At 34.7% G+C, this 19,131-nt stretch overlaps 1 protein-coding gene across 7 annotated transcripts in view; it reads left to right on the top strand.

The window, feature by feature from the left end:
* itgb4 (integrin, beta 4) overlaps positions 1-19,131 on the top strand; it is a 63,198-nt gene that overhangs the window by 16,690 nt on the left and 27,377 nt on the right. For all 7 annotated transcript variants that reach the window (XM_087262842.1, XM_087262845.1, XM_087262846.1 and 4 more), the window contains 24 exon segments: positions 170-252; positions 1,220-1,315; positions 1,393-1,597; positions 2,901-2,997; positions 3,082-3,253; positions 5,680-5,943; positions 6,060-6,149; positions 6,247-6,369; positions 7,858-8,025; positions 8,110-8,186; positions 9,464-9,666; positions 9,799-9,902; positions 10,623-10,718; positions 11,622-11,751; positions 11,843-11,968; positions 12,369-12,475; positions 13,700-13,733; positions 13,827-14,021; positions 14,290-14,393; positions 14,499-14,557; positions 14,673-14,696; positions 16,956-17,104; positions 17,716-17,895; positions 18,297-18,445. In XM_087262842.1, the coding sequence (XP_087118968.1) occupies positions 170-252; positions 1,220-1,315; positions 1,393-1,597; positions 2,901-2,997; positions 3,082-3,253; positions 5,680-5,943; positions 6,060-6,149; positions 6,247-6,369; positions 7,858-8,025; positions 8,110-8,186; positions 9,464-9,666; positions 9,799-9,902; positions 10,623-10,718; positions 11,622-11,751; positions 11,843-11,968; positions 12,369-12,475; positions 13,700-13,733; positions 13,827-14,021; positions 14,290-14,393; positions 14,499-14,557; positions 14,673-14,696; positions 16,956-17,104; positions 17,716-17,895; positions 18,297-18,445 (3,035 nt within the window).

The following is a 19,131-nucleotide window of genomic DNA, read 5'->3' on the forward strand; positions in this document are numbered from 1 at the left end:
CCTTAAAACCAACAGACTTAAACTTGCAAGTAAAATGGGTTATTTTAATTTCACGGGACCTTTAAGTCTCCACATATAATATTCATTTTATTATGACTTGATTTAGAGAAGACAAAGTTATCATCTTAATTATATACTGAATATGTTTTTTTGTGTGTGTGTTACATAGTGAATCACTGCACTGCTGCCAGGACCAAAACCTGCTCAGAATGTATTCAGGTTGGCGCAGGATGTGCATACTGCCCTGATGAGGTAAAAATGAAGGATATATAAACAGTCTATTGGATGTCTTGCTCAAGAGAACATTTAAAGAATTGTAAATAATTTACAAATCTAAACTTGTTGTGATATGACTATAAATGTAAAAAAAAAATGATGTAGTAAACAATGTCATTAAATAGTTATTTAAAGGAACAGTTTAATGCTGTTTAATTAATCTTAATGCTATACGCTTCTTTCAAAAGTTTTCAATAATATCTTATACAAAAATGTGATAAAATTTTTTATGTAACATTTGCAATTAAAAATGTTTGTTTCTGTTCTTATATAATTTAAAATCAAATTTATTTATTGGAATAGCAGCCATTACTCCTATCTCACATGATCATTTAGAAATCATTATAACATGTTGATTTGGTATTCAAAAGTTTAATTGATTTATTTAAAATCGAATTTTAATGCCAAAATTATCTAATTTTTTTGACCGGTTTAATGTATAATTGCCTAAAAAGGTCTAAATTTATTTATGCAAATAATAATAACTTTACAAGTTTTTATCAGTTAATATTAGTTTATTTATTTACTAATATAAATGAATAATGAACAATACTCACACAGCATTTATTCATCATAGTTCAACATTAACTAATGCATTATGAAAATACAAATTCATGCTTAACATTAGTTAAAGCACTGTGAGGTAACATTAACTAACAATGAACAACTGTATTTTCAATAACTAACATGAATTAATACTGTAATAAATGTATTTTTCATTGTTTGTTCATGTTAGTAAATACATTAACAGACATTATCTAATACAACCTTTATTGTAAAGTGTTACCAGAAAATATTACAGACCCTAATCTTTTGAGCAGTAAAGTTTAGTTAAACTATTTGAAATATAGTTTATAATATTAATATTAATAAAACGTAATGTAGATCTCTGTCTGTTTACTGCAAATAAACTGTATTTATTTGCATTTTTCTCTCTCATCAGGTCTTCGAGCATGAGCGTTGTGACCTGAAAGAAAACCTGGAGGCCCAAAAATGTATCAAAATAGTAAATTTTGAGAGCAGCAGGCAAATCCAAGAGGTCTGCATCATCGGATTCTGCCTGCCATTCACTCGCTTTAGTGATCATGGACTGATGTTTATTTATGTGCTTTTCAGAATGTGAAAATCAACGAGCAACTGAAGCAGTCTCAGGTGTCCCCTCAGCTCATGAGCATGACGCTTCTGCCCGGGGAGGAGAAAGAGGTGGAGATGGAGGTGTTTGAACCCACCCGTGGCCCACTGGATCTCTACATCCTCATGGACTTCTCCAACTCCATGTCTGACGATCTGGACAACCTTAAGAGGATGGGAGAAAAGCTGGGTGAGGCAGAGGAGAGCGATATAACAGTGATAGTTAGATATGGGCTGGATATGTCATTGTATTTTTGACTGGGCTATATATTTTTGATGGTTTGCTGGGAGCACCGTTGGGATCATATGTTTGAACATATTGTAAACATGGTGTTAGTGTTTGAATTTTAGATGTGAATCAGTTCAAACTGTCCATTTTAGTGAGTCAAAAGTTGATTCAACAATTCATTGTCGATAGATAGATAGATAGATAGATAGATAGATAGATAGATAGATAGATAGATAGATAGATAGATAGATAGATAGATAGATAGATAGATAGATAGATAGATAGATAGATAGATAGATAGATAGATAGATAGATAGATAGATAGATAGATACTGTGGATGGATGGATGGATGGATGGATGGATGGATGGATGGATGGATGGATGGATGGATGGATAGATAGATAGATAGATAGATAGATAGATAGATAGATAGATAGATAGATAGATAGATAGATAGATAGATAGATAGATAGATAGATAGATAGATACTATGGATAGATAGATAGATAGATAGATAGATAGATAGATAGATAGATAGATAGATAGATAGATAGATAGATAGATAGATAGATAGATAGATAGATAGATAGATAGATAGATAGATAGATAGATAGATAGATAGATAGATAGATAGATAGATATTTAGATAGATATGTAGGTGGGTGGGTGGGTGGATGGATGGATGGATGGATGGATGGATGGATGGATGGATGGATGGATGGATGGATAGATGGATACCGTGGGTTGATGATGGATGGATGGATGGATGGATGGATGGATGGATGGATGGATGGATGGATGGATGGATGGATGGATGGATAGATGGATGGATAAAGACAGACAAACATTGTAAATACTATAGATCTTTATAACAAGTCTATCCTATAGATATGACTGAATAACCTTCGATAGATAGATGCCTCAAATATCCTGCCAGGCTGAAGCAGGGTGTGTTAACAGGATGTGTTCTAGCTATTTTTACATTGGCTGTCATGTCACGTTCAATTTCATCTTGATTCATCAGTGTTGCTGTAGTTATATGGTCGTTCAAGAAATTCAGCTTTTAAATCCATATGCTGAGTCCCTATTGGAGTCTGTTCCTTTCCAAATAATGTTGTCTTCTCATTTTTAAATCCAAAAACATTTTATAATATGACGTACACTCATGAAGCATACTGTAAATTTGTGTGAGCCACTTACAAAATACACAGGCCATGTGTCTATTTTAATATTCATTCATTGCCTGGTTTCACATCATTGCAGCACGGCTTGTTGGCGATCTCTCTGACGATTACACCATCGGATTTGGCAAGTTTGTGGACAAAGTCACCGAGCCTCAGACAGACATGAGGCCAGCCAAGTAAGAATCATGCAGTGTTACAGCAGCACACAGTTTGACTTTTTTATCACACACTCATAATGTAGTATGTTTTCTCTTTTACAGATTAGCTGAGCCGTGGTCCAATAGCGACCCTCCATTTTCCTTCCGTAACGTCATCAAACTCACCAGCAACATCACCTCCTTCAGACAGAAGCTACAGAAAGAGCGTATATCTGGCAACCTTGATGCTCCAGAAGGTGGTTTTGATGCCATCTTACAGACTGCTGTCTGCCAGGTACTGACAGTTTTTCTTCAGGGGCAATTGAAAAATAAAACTGAATGGCTTGGCTGACATTTACAATGCTGTAAACAGCAACTTACTTCTTAACGGTGGAGTTAAGGCTTAAAACCAATATTTTGTTTGGCAAATTGAGAAAATTAATATTATATTTTTTGTCAGTTAATATTAATATTAATATTATATCCTTTATTTCACCAGTAAAAAAGCACATTAAGATTAAACATCTCTTTTACAAGAACGTCCTGACCAAGATTAAGCAGTAGACAGTTCACATAGGTTTAACAAAAATAACAGATAACATTATTCATCCATCAAAACACACAATGACAATTAAAACTAGCCAGAAAATCTACAGGCCAATGCTTCAAATTCCAAGTCATTTAAAATCTTCTTAAAAGGATGTAGTGAAACCAACTCTTTAATCTGCAATTTTATTTGCAGGTTATTGCATGCGAGAGATGCTGCATATTAAAAAACATTTTTCCTATTTGAGTATGCACTACTGGTACAGACAATAAGTAAAATTCCTGACACCAAAAGCTATAGTTAGAGTTAGGTTATTTATTTATTTATTAGTATTTTTTACACAAATGTCCATGCTTTAGATCAGGGGTTCCTAAACTTTTCAGCTTGCGACCCCTAAAATAACAATGCCAGTGATTCTCGACCCCCAACATCTTCTGAAAAGGTTATAAATATACAAACCTTGCAATCGATGGTGGACACACATGAATAATCCCAAGTCTATTCTTTATTTAATTTTGAAAAACACCACTCAGAGATCATCCTCTATGTTCGGTTGTGACTTGTATTTATTTTTAATCTACATGAGTGATGTAAAGGTGTTTAAAAGTTTAACCTGGTGCTTCACTCTGCTGCATCTGACCCTATTGCTGTGTCTTTAATCTAATGTAATGACCCCAGGGGTTGCAATCTAATGGAGAAAAAAAATGCTTGTTTTTTATAGAACTATTAACTACTATTTTTATTTTCTGTAGGTTATGGGGAAAAATATAGTAATTCTAATAGTTTAATCAAATGAATTTGATTTTAGGAAATCACCAAGCGACACCCCCCCCCCCCCCCCCCCCATTATCCCACGACCCCCTGAGGGGACCCCCACAAGTGTACACGGTGTAGGTAATTTAGGCAGTAATCTAATAATCATCATAATAAACCATGTTGCATCATCAGGCATCATTAGAATGAATAAAAATGTTTACAGTGGTGTCAAATAATAAATTACAAATACTCAGATTACTGTAATTAAGTAGTTTTAATCAGAAATTATACTATTGAATAGTTACAAAATTTCTATTTTTACTTTTATAATTTACATAAGTACATTTTTAATACTATATCGATTCTTTTACTATTTGCTATTTTATTTCAACTTGCACTCACAATATATATTTATTTTTTCTTGTCTACAGCGAATTCCTAATCAGAACAATCAGACTTGTTATCCCTTTCCATCAAATCACTTATAGAAAAGTCACATCAGACAGACTGACCTCAGGACACAGATGCTTTATAAATGCAGTAAATATGTACAGCGTGGAAGCATTAAAAATGTTCAAGAAGATTCAAAATCATTACACACAATGACTGAGAGACTGTTTAGACCGTGTGTCACTAATGAGAAGAGGAATGATGCCTACTGTGTGGCCTTAAACAATAACTAAATCCACTACAGAATGTTACGTTTTCAAATACATCCACAATTTTCATTTATTCTATCAGCGCTGCATGAGTGAAAGATATATTACCAGACCTTGCGTTGTTTTCATGTCACCTCTCGCGTGTGTTTGGTTGTGTTTTTTTCTATTTTAAAGTCATGCAGTGTGAACTCTCCAGGGGCTGATCCATCCTACAGTGTAAACACAGCACCGACAGAACGCTAGTCATGCAGTGTGCAAACATCTGTGACACGACTACTTTGAAAATCATGCAGTCTGAACTCGGCATTAGGTTTACTCTGCATGTAAACGCATCTACCTGCTATTGGCTTATTATAGGTGCACATATTAATGTAATGTGTTCTTATGTTAAATTCATCTTACGTTGTACATTTATAGTCCATGAATGGACTAAATAAACTTACATTTAGAACATTTTTTTATTAAAACTGCAAATGTACGCTATGTAATAATTTTCTACATTTGAATACATTTAGAAAGGCGACTTTTTACTCCTACTTTGAGTAGTATTTAGAACAGATGCCTTTACTTGCACAATTCTTTTTGGCAATTAATGGTACTTTTACATGAGTGTGATTTTTCAGTACCACTGCTGGCCAGCTAGGGAGTTTCACAGTCTCATGTAATGACCAACACTGATTTTTATTCGCATTTGGTACACACTTGACGAGTGTTCGTTCAAGGAACTGAGTAGAGTATCATTTTATCCTCTTTTCACAGGACCAAATTGGCTGGAGGAAAGACAGCACACACTTGCTGGTCTTCTCCACTGAATCAGCTTTCCATTATGAGGCAGATGGTGCCAACGTGCTCGCTGGCATCTTGGACCGCAATGATGAGCAATGCCATCTGAATGTAGATGGAAACTACACGCATGATGTTCGTCAAGATTACCCATCTATACCGACTCTAGTGCGACTTTTGGTGAAACATAACATCATCCCAATTTTTGCTGTTACTAATCACTCATACTCATACTATGAGGTTTGTATGTCTTTGATTTTTTTTTTTTTATTCTGACAAGTAAATCATGTCTACATTTAAAATGATTTTAGACACAAATGAAAATGCAATATCGTGGTGCTTTCCGTTGTATATAGAAACTTCATGAATACTTCCCCATTGCTGAGCTGGGACAGTTACAGGAGGATTCATCTAATATCCTGAGCATTTTAGAAAAAGCTTTTGAGGTATTTATTTTCATACCCTCAAAGCTTTGTTTTTCTTTTTCCAAAAAAAAAACAAAAAACTGTTACATAATTATTTGCTGGTTTGTTTTATTTACAGAATATTCGTTCCAAGATCAGTATTCGTGCAGAGGACAGACCAAAGGCAGTGGAAACCAAGATTTTCTCTCAGTCTGGCACCTTTTCTGAATATGGCAATTTCAAAATCACACCAGGACAAACTGTGAGTCTTTTTGCTTTAGTTTTAAAGCTTAACCATACTCTACCTATCAGTTTATCAGTCTGTCTTTCTAAACATTGTAGCTGTCTTGCTGTTTTTGCAAACATATTTGTAAATGATTTGTTTTTAAAGAGCTATGTTCATATTAAAGGTTGTTGCGGTGGCGCAGTGGGTAGCATGATTGCCTCACATTAAGAAGGTTGCTGATTCGAGCCTCGGCTGGGTCAGTTGGCATTTCTGCTCTGAGTTTACATGTTCTCCCTGTTAGCATGGGTTTTCTCCGGGTGCTCCGGTTTCCCCCACAAGTCCAAAGACATGTGCTATAGGTAAATTGGGTAGGCTAAAGTATACGTAGTGTATGTGTGAATGAGTGTGTGTTGATGTTTTCCAGTGATGGGTTGCAGCTGGAAGGGCATCCGCTGCGTAAAACATATGCTGGATAAGTTGGCGGTTCATTGCGCTGTGGCGACCCCGAAAAGAAAACGAATGAATGAATGTTCATATTTAATTTCCTAAATTATAATGTAGCCAACAGAAATATGGCCACAATTTTAAAACAACCCACACAATTAAAAAAGGGATAATGTACATCCAGCCGGTTGTTGTCGCAATATAGCAAAGCACAGCACTGTTGTGTAAGACTGAAGGTTTTTATTTTGCAGGAAAAAATGGTTGGATGTGCATTATCCTGCTTATTAAACTGCTACTTGCCGGCCACAAAACTAAACAGTTCGACACAAAACATTGATCTGTGCTATAATAATCTTTAAAATCATTATCAGAGGTCACTACAGCGGAATGAACCGCCAACTGCTCCAGCATATGTTTTTTGCAGTGGGTGCCCTTTTAGCCGCAACCCAGTGCTGGTAAACACCCATACACTCACATACACACTCATACAATGTGGACAATTTCGTTTTTTTAACTGACCTATAGAGCATGTCTTTGAACTGTGGGGGTAACCGGAGCACTCAGAGGAATCCCACAAAAACACGGAGAGAACATGCAAACTGAGGTGACAGTGCTAACCACTGAGCCACCATGTCTCCAACTAGTTCTTTAATTGAATGTAAATCTTATAGATACAGTTATTTTTCCTACACACAAATACATTTGTTATTATAATGTTATTGTATTTGTTAATATATTGTTTTTGTTATTGTTATCTGAAAATACCGTACCTTACAATGTTTATCCAATCAATCAGAATCAAGTATTCCAGAAAGGCATCCCAGCAAACATTTTTTGTTTTTAAAAGATATTTAATAGATGTCTAATAGACGTCTAAACATAGTCGTTGTGGCTAAAACAAGGCTAAATTGAAATGAATGACTACACATACTGTATAATCTGTCTGTTCTTTCTATTTGATGACTAGTCTAATTTTGGGCTATTCTTAGATGTCTATTAGACATCTATTAAACACAAAATTGTTAGCTGGGCTGTATTAAGACTTTTTAAAATGTGAAAACTTTGCCACACTGTTTCCAGGGTAAATTTAAAGTGCGTATGAAGGCCCTTAATCAGGTAGGAGAAGAGCCCGTGTGTAAGGTCAACCAGGCTGACCGCGCAGGAACCTTGAGAGTCAAGCCCACCACCTTCAGCTCTGCCTTTAAAATCAATGCAGAGGTGCTCTGTCCAACCTGTGACTGCGAAAAGGTAACACTTGCTGCCTCTGTACAATTCTTCTCCAGTTCCGTGTGTTCATTTCATATCTTACACTTCTGCTTACTTTATTTTCAGACCCCGGTTAAAAATGCAGTGCGCTGTACTGGCCATGGAGATCTGGTCTGTGGGAAATGCCAGTGCTATGCAGGATGGTACTAGTGAAATTTATGTTTTTAGATTTAGTGCATCCCAATTCGCATACTTATACTATGCCCTAAAAGTATGTACTTTTTTGTGAAGGAAAAATATATACTTTTGAGTGTGTAACAGAAGAGTATGCAAGCTTAGGGACATACTACTTTTTTTTTCGTTAACAGATTGTTGTGTTGCTTAGTTATGACCCCTGTCAATCATCCACACATCATCTGTCATATTTATTTTCTTATCTTATCGGAGATTCAGCTGTTTGTTTAATCTGCCATTCACAAGTCAGGTCTTTGGATCATTCTACATTCAGATGTTCATGTCCAAACATGTCTTTATATAAGTTCAGTATTGTTGTTGCAGATGAAATATAACGACATTTAAAAAATTTCCAATTGGCTAGATATTAATAAACAGGCATGCAAACATCTTTACCAAAGCCTCTCTACTTTACGGTTGGTTTCGCGCACCCATCATATTTGTAGTTTATTTACACTTTTCACCCGCGTTTGTAGTTCTAATCGAATTCACGAGTACACAGTAGAAGTTTCCATAGATATATACACGGACGATTGTACAGTTAAATTATTTGACCAAAAATTGTTAACCATCTGGGAACCTTTGACATACTGTTTTCAACATACTTTGATTTGGGACATACTAATTATATTTTCAAATACCATTTAGGATGGATAGTGTGCGAATTGGGATGCAGCAAGTATTTTTCTGAAAACAATGTGCACGTCACTATAGGAAGCATTGTGTTAAAATTACATTGTTGAGTGAAGTAAACACAAATATATTATATTTTGTGTACATATCACATTTAAAAATTATATTCAGAAACAGTTTGATCAAAAGCATTAGATTAAAGGGATAGTTCACCCAAACATGACAAATCTGTCATCATTTTCTCACTCTTTACTTGTTTCAAACCTTTATGAGTTTCTTTCTTCTGTCTAACACAAAAAGAAGATATTTTGAAGAATGTTGAAAACCTTTAACTATTGACTTTGATAGTATTTGCTTTCCGACAAAGGAAGACAATTGTAACATTTTTCAGCATTCTTCAAAATATCTTCTTTTTTATTTAACAGAAGAAAAACTCAGAAAGGTCTGCAAACACTTGGGGATGAGTACAACTAAATTTTTGCATGATTTATACCTTTAAACAAGATATTTTGATGTAGAAAGACTGAAATAGTAAACACACCTCAGTAATCTTCCATTTATAGTTGAAAAGATTATTTTAATCCTCATTTTATCTATGCCCTGCCCCTTACAGGCTCGGCCCTTTGTGTAACTGTTCAGCGGGCGCCTCCACAGACACGGTCATGTGCATAGAACCAGGAAAGACAGAGCCGTGCTCAGGCAGAGGAGACTGCATGTGTGGGACCTGTGTGTGTTATAACCCCAACCAGTTTGAAGGGCCCTACTGCCAGTTTGACAAATCTCAGTGCCAGAGATTTGGTGGATTTCTCTGTAATGGTTTGTAAAAAGATTTTTGGATTTAATATATCCCAGGATTTGCATGTGGGATGAATTCCAGACAGGAATTTCAGAATTAATGTTGTATGGAGTGCTTTAACTGGTTGATATTGCTTTTGTTTGCAATAACAGAGCGTGGAAGCTGCAGCATGGGCAGATGTGTTTGTTCTCCGGGATGGAGTGGAGAGGCCTGTGAATGTCCCACCAGCAATGACTCATGCCGGGATAGCAAAGGGGTAAATTGAAAAAAATATATATAAACACTCTGTTTTTATAAAACCTTTAGTTTAGCCAAATCATGTCTGTCACAGGGCAGTGGTTCTCTACTGGCTTGGCCATTGAAAATTTGACCCATATATGAACACCAGCACCACCCCACTCTACTTAAAGGGATAGTTTACCGTAAAATAAAATGTACTTCCATTTACTCTCCCTCATGTGATTTTAAACCTCTATGAATTTCTTTCTTCTCTAGAAAACAAAAGAAGATGTTTTAAAAAATGCTGATTGATGGTACCCATTGACTTCTATAGTAGAAGAAGAAGTTTGTGTTTAACAGAATAAAAAAATTAAAGGGTTTTGAACACCCAGAGGTTGAAAAAATGTGATTATAGAGATTTCATTTTGGGGTGAATGTGGATTTTTGTTGATGCACATGAATTGCCTCTTAAAGCCACTCATTTCGCAACCCACTCAAAAGTCTTCTGTGACCTCCTTTTGGGTTGTGATCCTCTAGTTGAGAAACAGTAGTTTGAGAGACCTGATTTAGCTCTTGACAAATGTGTTAGTACAATATGTTCAATGATGTTCAGGGTTTAGAGTAGGCAGTTATTTTTTAAAAATATATGCATACTAAATGTTTTTGTGCAAAACATAAAAATATAACCAAACACATTGTAAAATCGTGTAAAACTGGTCTGTAGAGTACATAATAAATTTGCTCTTCTCTTTTGCAGGGCATCTGTAATGACCGTGGTGTGTGTAAATGTGGCCGCTGTGAGTGTGAACACTCAGGACTTCCACTGAGTCCTACCTGCGAAGCCAACTTTCAGGTACAACTGTCTGTTTTGCTTTACATTTTAATGTCTTCCTGTCACGCCCCTTTTTACTAGACATGTACTTTTTTTGCCCTCATAATCTTTAATCAATCCCCATAACCTTCCCTCCACTCTCAAAACGTCTTTACTTCTGGTCACATGGAATGCCTTTAGGGCAGGGCTATCAGGGTGTGTCTTATTTCTGTCCTGCTTTTGTTCAACCCTTCTTCATTTTGTTAGCAACGGCCATCTTCCAACAATCTAGTTGGTTCCCGAAGGATGAAATCATCCACCACCCTACACTTCTTTGTCCTTATTTCAGGTCCATTTTAATTGAATGTGCATCAATTTCAATGCTTTTAATTCTAGGGGTCATTTCTGTATTTATAAATGAGCATTAAAAATAGTTTCTGTTGAATTCTTGCACTTGCCTAAGCCACACAGCTACTATGTTAATATCAGGGAGTATTTTAACTTATTGGATCAATGCACGGCGGTTGTCAGATGATGAGTCGAGTGAATATTACACTACTTTTTCTTTCACATCAAATACATGAAACGGTTGAGGGGGAAAACAGAGATTCACCTACAGTAATGTGAGGCATGCTTGTGAATGTAAACAGTTGGAGAAGAAATCACGTGTGTATCAGTATATTAGATCTGTGAAATAACCTCTCTTGGACATGAAAACAACACACTACTAACACAACTCAATCATGCCCCAACTCATTGGCAGGATTTATTTACATCTACAATATCATGACGTGTACATTGCCATATGAAAGCAAAACAATTGAGGTAGCATGTGTTTACTGAAACTGAAAATCCTACGCAGATTTTTCATCTTACTCTTAAGGAAGTTGAAAGCATAATGCAACCCGTTTTAAAAAGTCCTCATTCCAACTGTCTGTCCTGCAGCAACAAGTGGGTATGTGTGAAGCCAAGAGGAGCTGCGTCCAGTGCCAGGCCTGGAGCACCGGTGAAAGGAAAGGACGGAAATGCGATGAGTGTCCCTTCAAAATTGTCAGGGTGGATGAGCTTGAAGAAGGTAAATCGTCAGATCTCTCTTTAATATATGACACCATACAGTAGCTAGACTTTGTTTATGAGTTGATGATGAAACAATGAATTGTTCACAGATAAAAATGTAATCGAGACATGCAGTTTCCGTGATGAAGATGATGACTGCACATATCACTATAATGTGAATTATCCATCGAACATCACAGACAAAGAACACCGCGTCCTAGTGAAGAAAAAGAAAGGTGAGATATATATGAATAATAACTGTACTTTTATTATGATAAAACTAAGATTTATGTGGTTTGGTAGGCGTGTTGGTAAATTTTAAACAGATTCTCATCCAGTGCCTATAGAGAATCATCATACCCTGTGAAAATCTATACCTTTACACCCTGCTTTCAAAAGACCTTTGGGATGATGTTATAGAAAGGCACTGGTTAGGAGAAGGCTACAAAAACATTTCAAAGGCTGGAAAAGATTAGATTTCAGGCTTTATAACAAATTAAGTAAATATTTCAAATAACTGAACTGTACATAAATATCATTATTTAATTACTAAAATTATAATATAACTGCAGTTTTAATTGCCCCAATGTAGTTATGTGCACTACGTTATCTAACTGAGTAGTTTTTGTGTGCCAGATTGTCCACCTGCAGGTTTCCTGTGGCTCATTCCTCTCATTATGTTTCTGATGCTGTTACTTGGTTTGCTTTTGCTCTGTTGCTGGAAATACTGCGCCTGCTGCCAGGTAGATGCTCACACGTGCATATTAATATAGATTGTATTGTTTTTTTGTGAAGACACACACACACACACACACACACACACACACACACACACACACACACACACACACACACACACACATCTAATCTAAATACATACCAAATATTTTTGTTTTTATATAAGTTTATATAAATATATATACTTTATATACATTACTTATTTCTACATTCTGTGAAAATTTCCTTGCTCTGTTAAACATAATTTGGGAAATATTTTAAAAAGAGTGGGCTTATATTATTGAATTAAACTATATATATATATATATATATATATATATATATATATATATATATATATATATATATGTATATATATATATATATATATATATATATATATATATATATATATATATATATATATATATATATATATATATATATATATATATATATATATATATATATATTTAGTTTAAGAAAGTTTTGGCTATAAGAAAATCAGTTTTTAATTTTTTAAAAGCCATTTTAAGGTCAAAATTATTAGCCCCTTTAAGCTATTTTTTGTCTATAGTCTGCAGAACAAGCCATTGTTATACAATGACTACCTAATTAACCTAGTTAAGCCTTTAAATGTCACTTTAAGCTGTATAGAAGTGTCTTAAAATATCTAGTAAAATATTATTTACTGTCATCATGGCAAAGATAAAATAAATTAGTTATTAGAGATGAGTTATTAAAACTATTATGTTTAGAAATGTGTTGATGAATCTTCTCTCCATTAAACAGAAATTGAGGGAAAAAATAAACAGCGGGGCTAATAATTCTGACTTCAACTGTATGTATATATATATATATATATATATATATATATATATATATATATATATATATATATATATATATATATATATATATATATATATATAGAAGCTTGTCCGGGACACACAAAGCTCACAAGCATTGTTGCATGAAATGTTTTGCTAGACAATGCACTTTTTTTTTTTGGTGTATTGCAATACTGTAAAAATACAGTAAAGGCAAATGTTAGATAAGTAATTGCAAAGTTTCTTGAGGTCACATAACTTGTATGAGAAAACACAAATGTTTTGTAAAAACAAAGTTTTATAAGGTTACAACACTTTAGTGAGAAAACGCAAATATTTTGTTTTTGAGAAACTATTTTTGTCAGGAGAACACAATATTTCACCATAGATCTATTTATAATTGATGTCTGTCTCCAACAGTCCTGTCTTGCTCTTCTCCCGTGCTGTGCAAGAGGTAGTTATATGCTTTCATACGTACTTTAAGTTACGTTATCTATATTTTGGTGGAAACACACATAATTAATTGTCCTTAATATGTAATGGACAGGTCGTATGGTGGGCTTTAAAGAAAACCAGTACCTGCTACGTCAGTCTTTTCTGCAAAATGATTATTTGGACACCCCAATGGTGCGCAGCGGCCCGCTCAAGAGCACAGACGTTGTGCGCTGGAAAGTGGCAGACAATGTTCATCGAGGAACGAATCACCCCCAGAACCAAATCAGACCCAACCCCAAAGAGACCAGTGAGTCTAAACATTGTTTTTTATATTGTTTTTATTATTATTATTAATATTATTATTAAACAAATACTGGTAACACTTTACAGTGTTTTTGTTCCATGTAGTTAGTATAGAAATACCTTTAAAAAGTTTGTATATTTGCATGAAAGCAACCGTTAACCTAACATCATGCTAACAATTACCATATACTTTGTCGTTTCAAAGCCAGAGTCAAATAAAAGTTCATAAATGATATACATATCCATTAATCCCTCTGTATTTTTCCTCCTAGTCCAGTATCCTGTTTCTCTTCGTCTGAACCGCCAGTTTTCAGAAGTTCTTTCTAACCCTGACGCTCGGGACACAGACGTGCTCAGACGAGAAGTAGAGGACAACGTGAGTGCTCATATATATGTGATGCTTCACTCAAAAAAAGAAACCGATTTTCACACATGAACCGTCATGCCCGTCTGCTGATGTCTGTTGTTTCTTCCCGAACAGCTCAATGACGTGTTCCTGCAGATCCCGGGCGCACAACCAGTGCAGAAGACTCTGTTCAGGTGTGACTCATTAGCTTTGGCGTGGCTGTGCCTTGTGGGCAAATGTTTCTTAATCATTGGATGAGTCTCAGATTTTGATGCGTGTCTGAATGTACCATTTTTTCTTTTCCCTCAGGACACAAAGAAATTCTGGAAAGAGGTACAGTAGCTACAATTGAGCTAGCGTTGATGAAATAATTTAGTTGTTTCCCAAATGATGAACTATGCATTTATACACTCAGTACTTGTGCAGTCAACTGTCTAGTGCAGGGGTCACCAACATTGTGCCCGCGGGCACTAGGTAGCCTGCGATGATCAAATGTGTTGCCCGCAGGCCTGTTCTAAAAATAGCTCACCATAGCGCCACTTACCAGTAAGCTTCATCTAATATAGAAGTAATATTTGCAGAGATATATACAAATAAAGTGTTGCACATTGATACATTAAATACAGGGTATTTCCTACCCTGTTAAATCATTGTTGATAACTTTAGTGAGAATCATTAACATGATTGGTGTCTTCACATGGATGAATATCATTAATTATTACCAAAAACATAAAGTATAATTAAAAGTAAATTGAGCAAATTTGTTATTTGAGAAGTGTTTATCAAACTGGAAGCCCTCCACATTAATCGGTACCCAAGAAGTAGCTCTCAGTTTCATAAAGGTTGGTGACCCCTTGTCTAGTGTATACATTTTCCAGATAATTTTCTCATTCATCTTCAGAGTCTGAAAGCCCTGAACCCTCCACTGTGCCATTAAAGCTGTGCCAGTTGTGTCCACGAAGTGTTCAACATTCCACGCTTTTTCCATGGAAGCTTTTTTTCTTTTGACAAATTTTCTTTATAATTTATATACTTATGCACTATTCAGACATATAATAGTGCATAAGTATGTAAATTAGGACTAAACGGCTGTCTTTGTTTGCCTGAGCTTATTATGGTGAATATTAAAAAAGTTCTGATCAGTAAGCAATGCTTATCAAGCAAGGATACATTTAAATAAAACAAATTAGATTGCAATTTATATTAAAAGAGACACCAAATACATTTTTATAATAAAACATTAAAAATATCTTGTTAGTTAGATATATAGTAAGTTAGTTTTCTTTATACAAAGTTCATACGGTCATGGAAAACCTGGAAAAGTCTGGAAAAGTAAATTTGTCAAGTTCTTGAATAACAGAACAGAACCCACAAAGTTTTGAAGGAGTCATGGAGATTAGTTTAACAATGCTTCTACATTATTAGTGCTGTGTAAGCATTATCTAAATCTATTTTAAACAGATATAAAAATTAACAAAAACTAAGTGAAGTTTATTTATACATTTCGAGAGGATCACATGCTTATGATTGACCACAGCCGGTCCCACTTTAGCTAATCAGATGTCTTCATTCCACGCTTACTTTCGCCTGGAAGAAACCCACATTCGTCCTCTTCTCCTTTTTCTCATAGATTGGGTGGCACGGTGGTCCAGTGATTAGCACTGTTGCCCCACAGCAAAAACACGACTGGCTCTGGTCCTCGGAGGGCCGATTGTTGTTTCTATGCAAAGTTTACATGTTCTCCCCGTTTCCGTGTGGGTTTTCCCTTAGTTTACTGATTTCCTCCCACTGTCCAACACTTATAATCATTGTTTTTTTGCTCATTCCTGCTTATTTAAAATGAGCTGAAACAACACAATTCTTCAGATTTCATTGGGACAACTTATTTTTTTATGTTCAATACACATAACTTAAAAGTGTTAAGTTAACTTAATCAATTTGTGTTGGGAAAACATGAATGAACTATACTGTAAAAGATATGCATCATACATAACAACATTCCTTTTCAAAGTAGTTCACCTTAATTTCAGCCAGGGAGTTTTTGAGATCTACAGTACCTGAGCTCAATCTCCCCTCTTGCTCGGCGAATGGGAGGGAGCCCTGATCTCGAGGATCCCTTGAGCTCAGGACTCTCTCCCGGGACAGCATGCCAAACAAGCTTATGATAAACCATCAGCTAAGTGTGAACTCTTGAAATATATTGTTGCGTGTTTTATGATGTGCTGTAATAAATTTCTATGTGCATTGTTTTTCTTATTATTTACTAAGTTTATGTAGACATTACATGAAACATAAGGACAAGAAAATTTAGTTGATATTCCTGGAAAAGTTATAAAATTTTAGTAGTAAATATGAATATGAACCCTGTATATTTTAAAGAATACAGAAAAAAATGCATTATGTATTCCACCACACTGATTCCAAAAAAAAGAAAACAAGGGACCAAAACTGTTTTAGCATGACATACCAATTTCAGTCTTTCCTCCTAATGTCAAATGAGTTAAATGCAAAATGAAGCTTTCTTTACAGGACAAAAGAATACACATTTCTAAACTCAAAAAGAGAAAGAGTAATTTTTTTTTGCATTCACAGACAGAACAACACAATTGTGGACACAGTTTTATCTGCCCCTCGCTCCAGTTACCCAGATATTGTAAAACTGACAGATAAACAGGTTCAGTCTGGAAACTTCCGGGACCTGAAGGTGATTCCAGGCTACTACACTGTGGCTTCTGATAAAGGTACAGATCCCACACAACACAGAAGCCTTAAAAGTGATAATTCACCTAAAAATGAAACCTCTGTCATCATTTTCTCATCCTCCACTTGTTTCAAAGCTGTTTGATTGTCTTTCTCCTTTTGAACACAAAAAGACATTTATAAGAATGTTCAAAAATGGTAGCCATTGAACTTTATCATATTTTCCTTCATTAATAAGTTAATTGCTATTTGTTTACAACTTTCTTTAAAATCTATTTTGTGTTCAACAAAAAATTAAGGTAACATTTTACGTTGATGGTCCATTTGAGTATTAGTAGACTGTCTGCTTAATATCTGTTAATACTGCTGCTATACAAACATTTAACTGACTATAAGAAACTTAGCAAGTACATGTCAACTTACACTAACCCTAACTCCAACTTTACAGTCTACTTATAATCTAATGAGAATTAGTTGCAACGTAACTTAAATTTAACAAACAGACCATCAAAATAAAGTGTGACCACTGGAAATAAAGGCTGGAAATACAATTTTTTTGATATTACTCTCAACAAATTTATTTGAAAAAATCCCTGCTGCAGTAATTTCTTGCCTGTTGTAACATTTGTGTCTTTTCTTTCCTGTCTTGTAGAAGCAGCAGGCGCAGTGGAGTTTCCGGAGAACGTGGAATCAGTGGATGTTCGGGTTCCTCTCTTCATTAAAGATGAGGACGATGAAAAGAAGGAGCTGCTTGTGGAAGCTGTGGATGTTCCAGTCGGAATTGCAAAGATTGGAAAAAATCATGTCAACATTACAGTGCTCAAGGAACAGGGTAGGAAGAAAAAAGTGCAAAGGCAACTTTCCAAATCTATGCATCTTAAAAGGGACAGTTCATTAAAAAATCCATTTAAACGTCCTTCACTTGTTCCAATACTGTCAAAATAAAGTAAGATATACTGAGGAAAATACCATAGTTCTGTAGTATTTTTGTTCCTACTCTGGCATTCTTCAACATTTTGCTGAATATCTTATTTTGTTTATTTTTGTTTTTAGTTGAACTATCAATTTAGAGCAACAGAAATTTTCTTAAGATACAGAATTTTGGAAGATTAAAATACTGGAATATATTTTGAATTAGATTAAAAAGGTGAATTTGGTTAGTGAGATTTAGTATCAATATGAGAATGTGTGTTGTATCATCAGTTTTGTTCTGGTTTGTTTGTTCTCTTGTAGCTTCGAGTGTCTTTACCTTCCTGGAGCCGTCATATACCTACAGCCGTCAAGATGGAGTGGCCAACATCCCGATCAAACGTCAGATCATAGAGGATGGACGGGCACAAGTCACATACAGCACAGCAGACCTCACTGCTAAAGACAAGAAGGTAAAATACACCAGCTTTCTTCATAATGGTTTGTAGTAATTGTATTTCATTCAATTAGCCCTCCTGATGCCTTCAAACCATGCGATATAGTCATGGATATTTTGATCAGCTTTGATTAAAAATGCATTGGAATGTATGAGTGTCTATAAACATTAGCAATTAATTGAATTTAATTAATTATTATTCACTAATAATAATTACTTCATTATTCACAAATGAGCTGTAAATTTATGAAACATACCTGATTATTTATAACAAAACAAATATTAGTCTTAAATATTATTATAAATAGTTTTTTTAATAAGCGTTATATACAGCATATATATTTTACATGCATATATTTTTAGATTTTAGTTTTACCATTTGATACAGAAAAAAAAAAAATATATATATATATATATATATATATATATATATATATATATATATATATATAATATTTTATATATTCTAATATATTTTATAGAAGTTCACTGAGTTATACTTAAAGGTGCTCCATACATATTTAAAATGCTGCGAAAATGCAATGTTGTACCATTGTTTATAAATGATTATGACAAAAGTAATGTCCTTACTGAAAACCTTTTAGTAGAAAGAAAAGAAACAATATGTTTTATAGAAACAATTATGTATCTCGCCCAGATCTAATTGGACCAGAATGCATTATGATGCTTAAAGGCATATCT

Source organism: Danio rerio, chromosome 8 (genome assembly GCF_052040795.2).
Source record: "Danio rerio strain M-AB ecotype USA chromosome 8, GRCz13ab, whole genome shotgun sequence".
Lineage (NCBI taxonomy): Eukaryota > Metazoa > Chordata > Actinopteri > Cypriniformes > Danionidae > Danio > Danio rerio.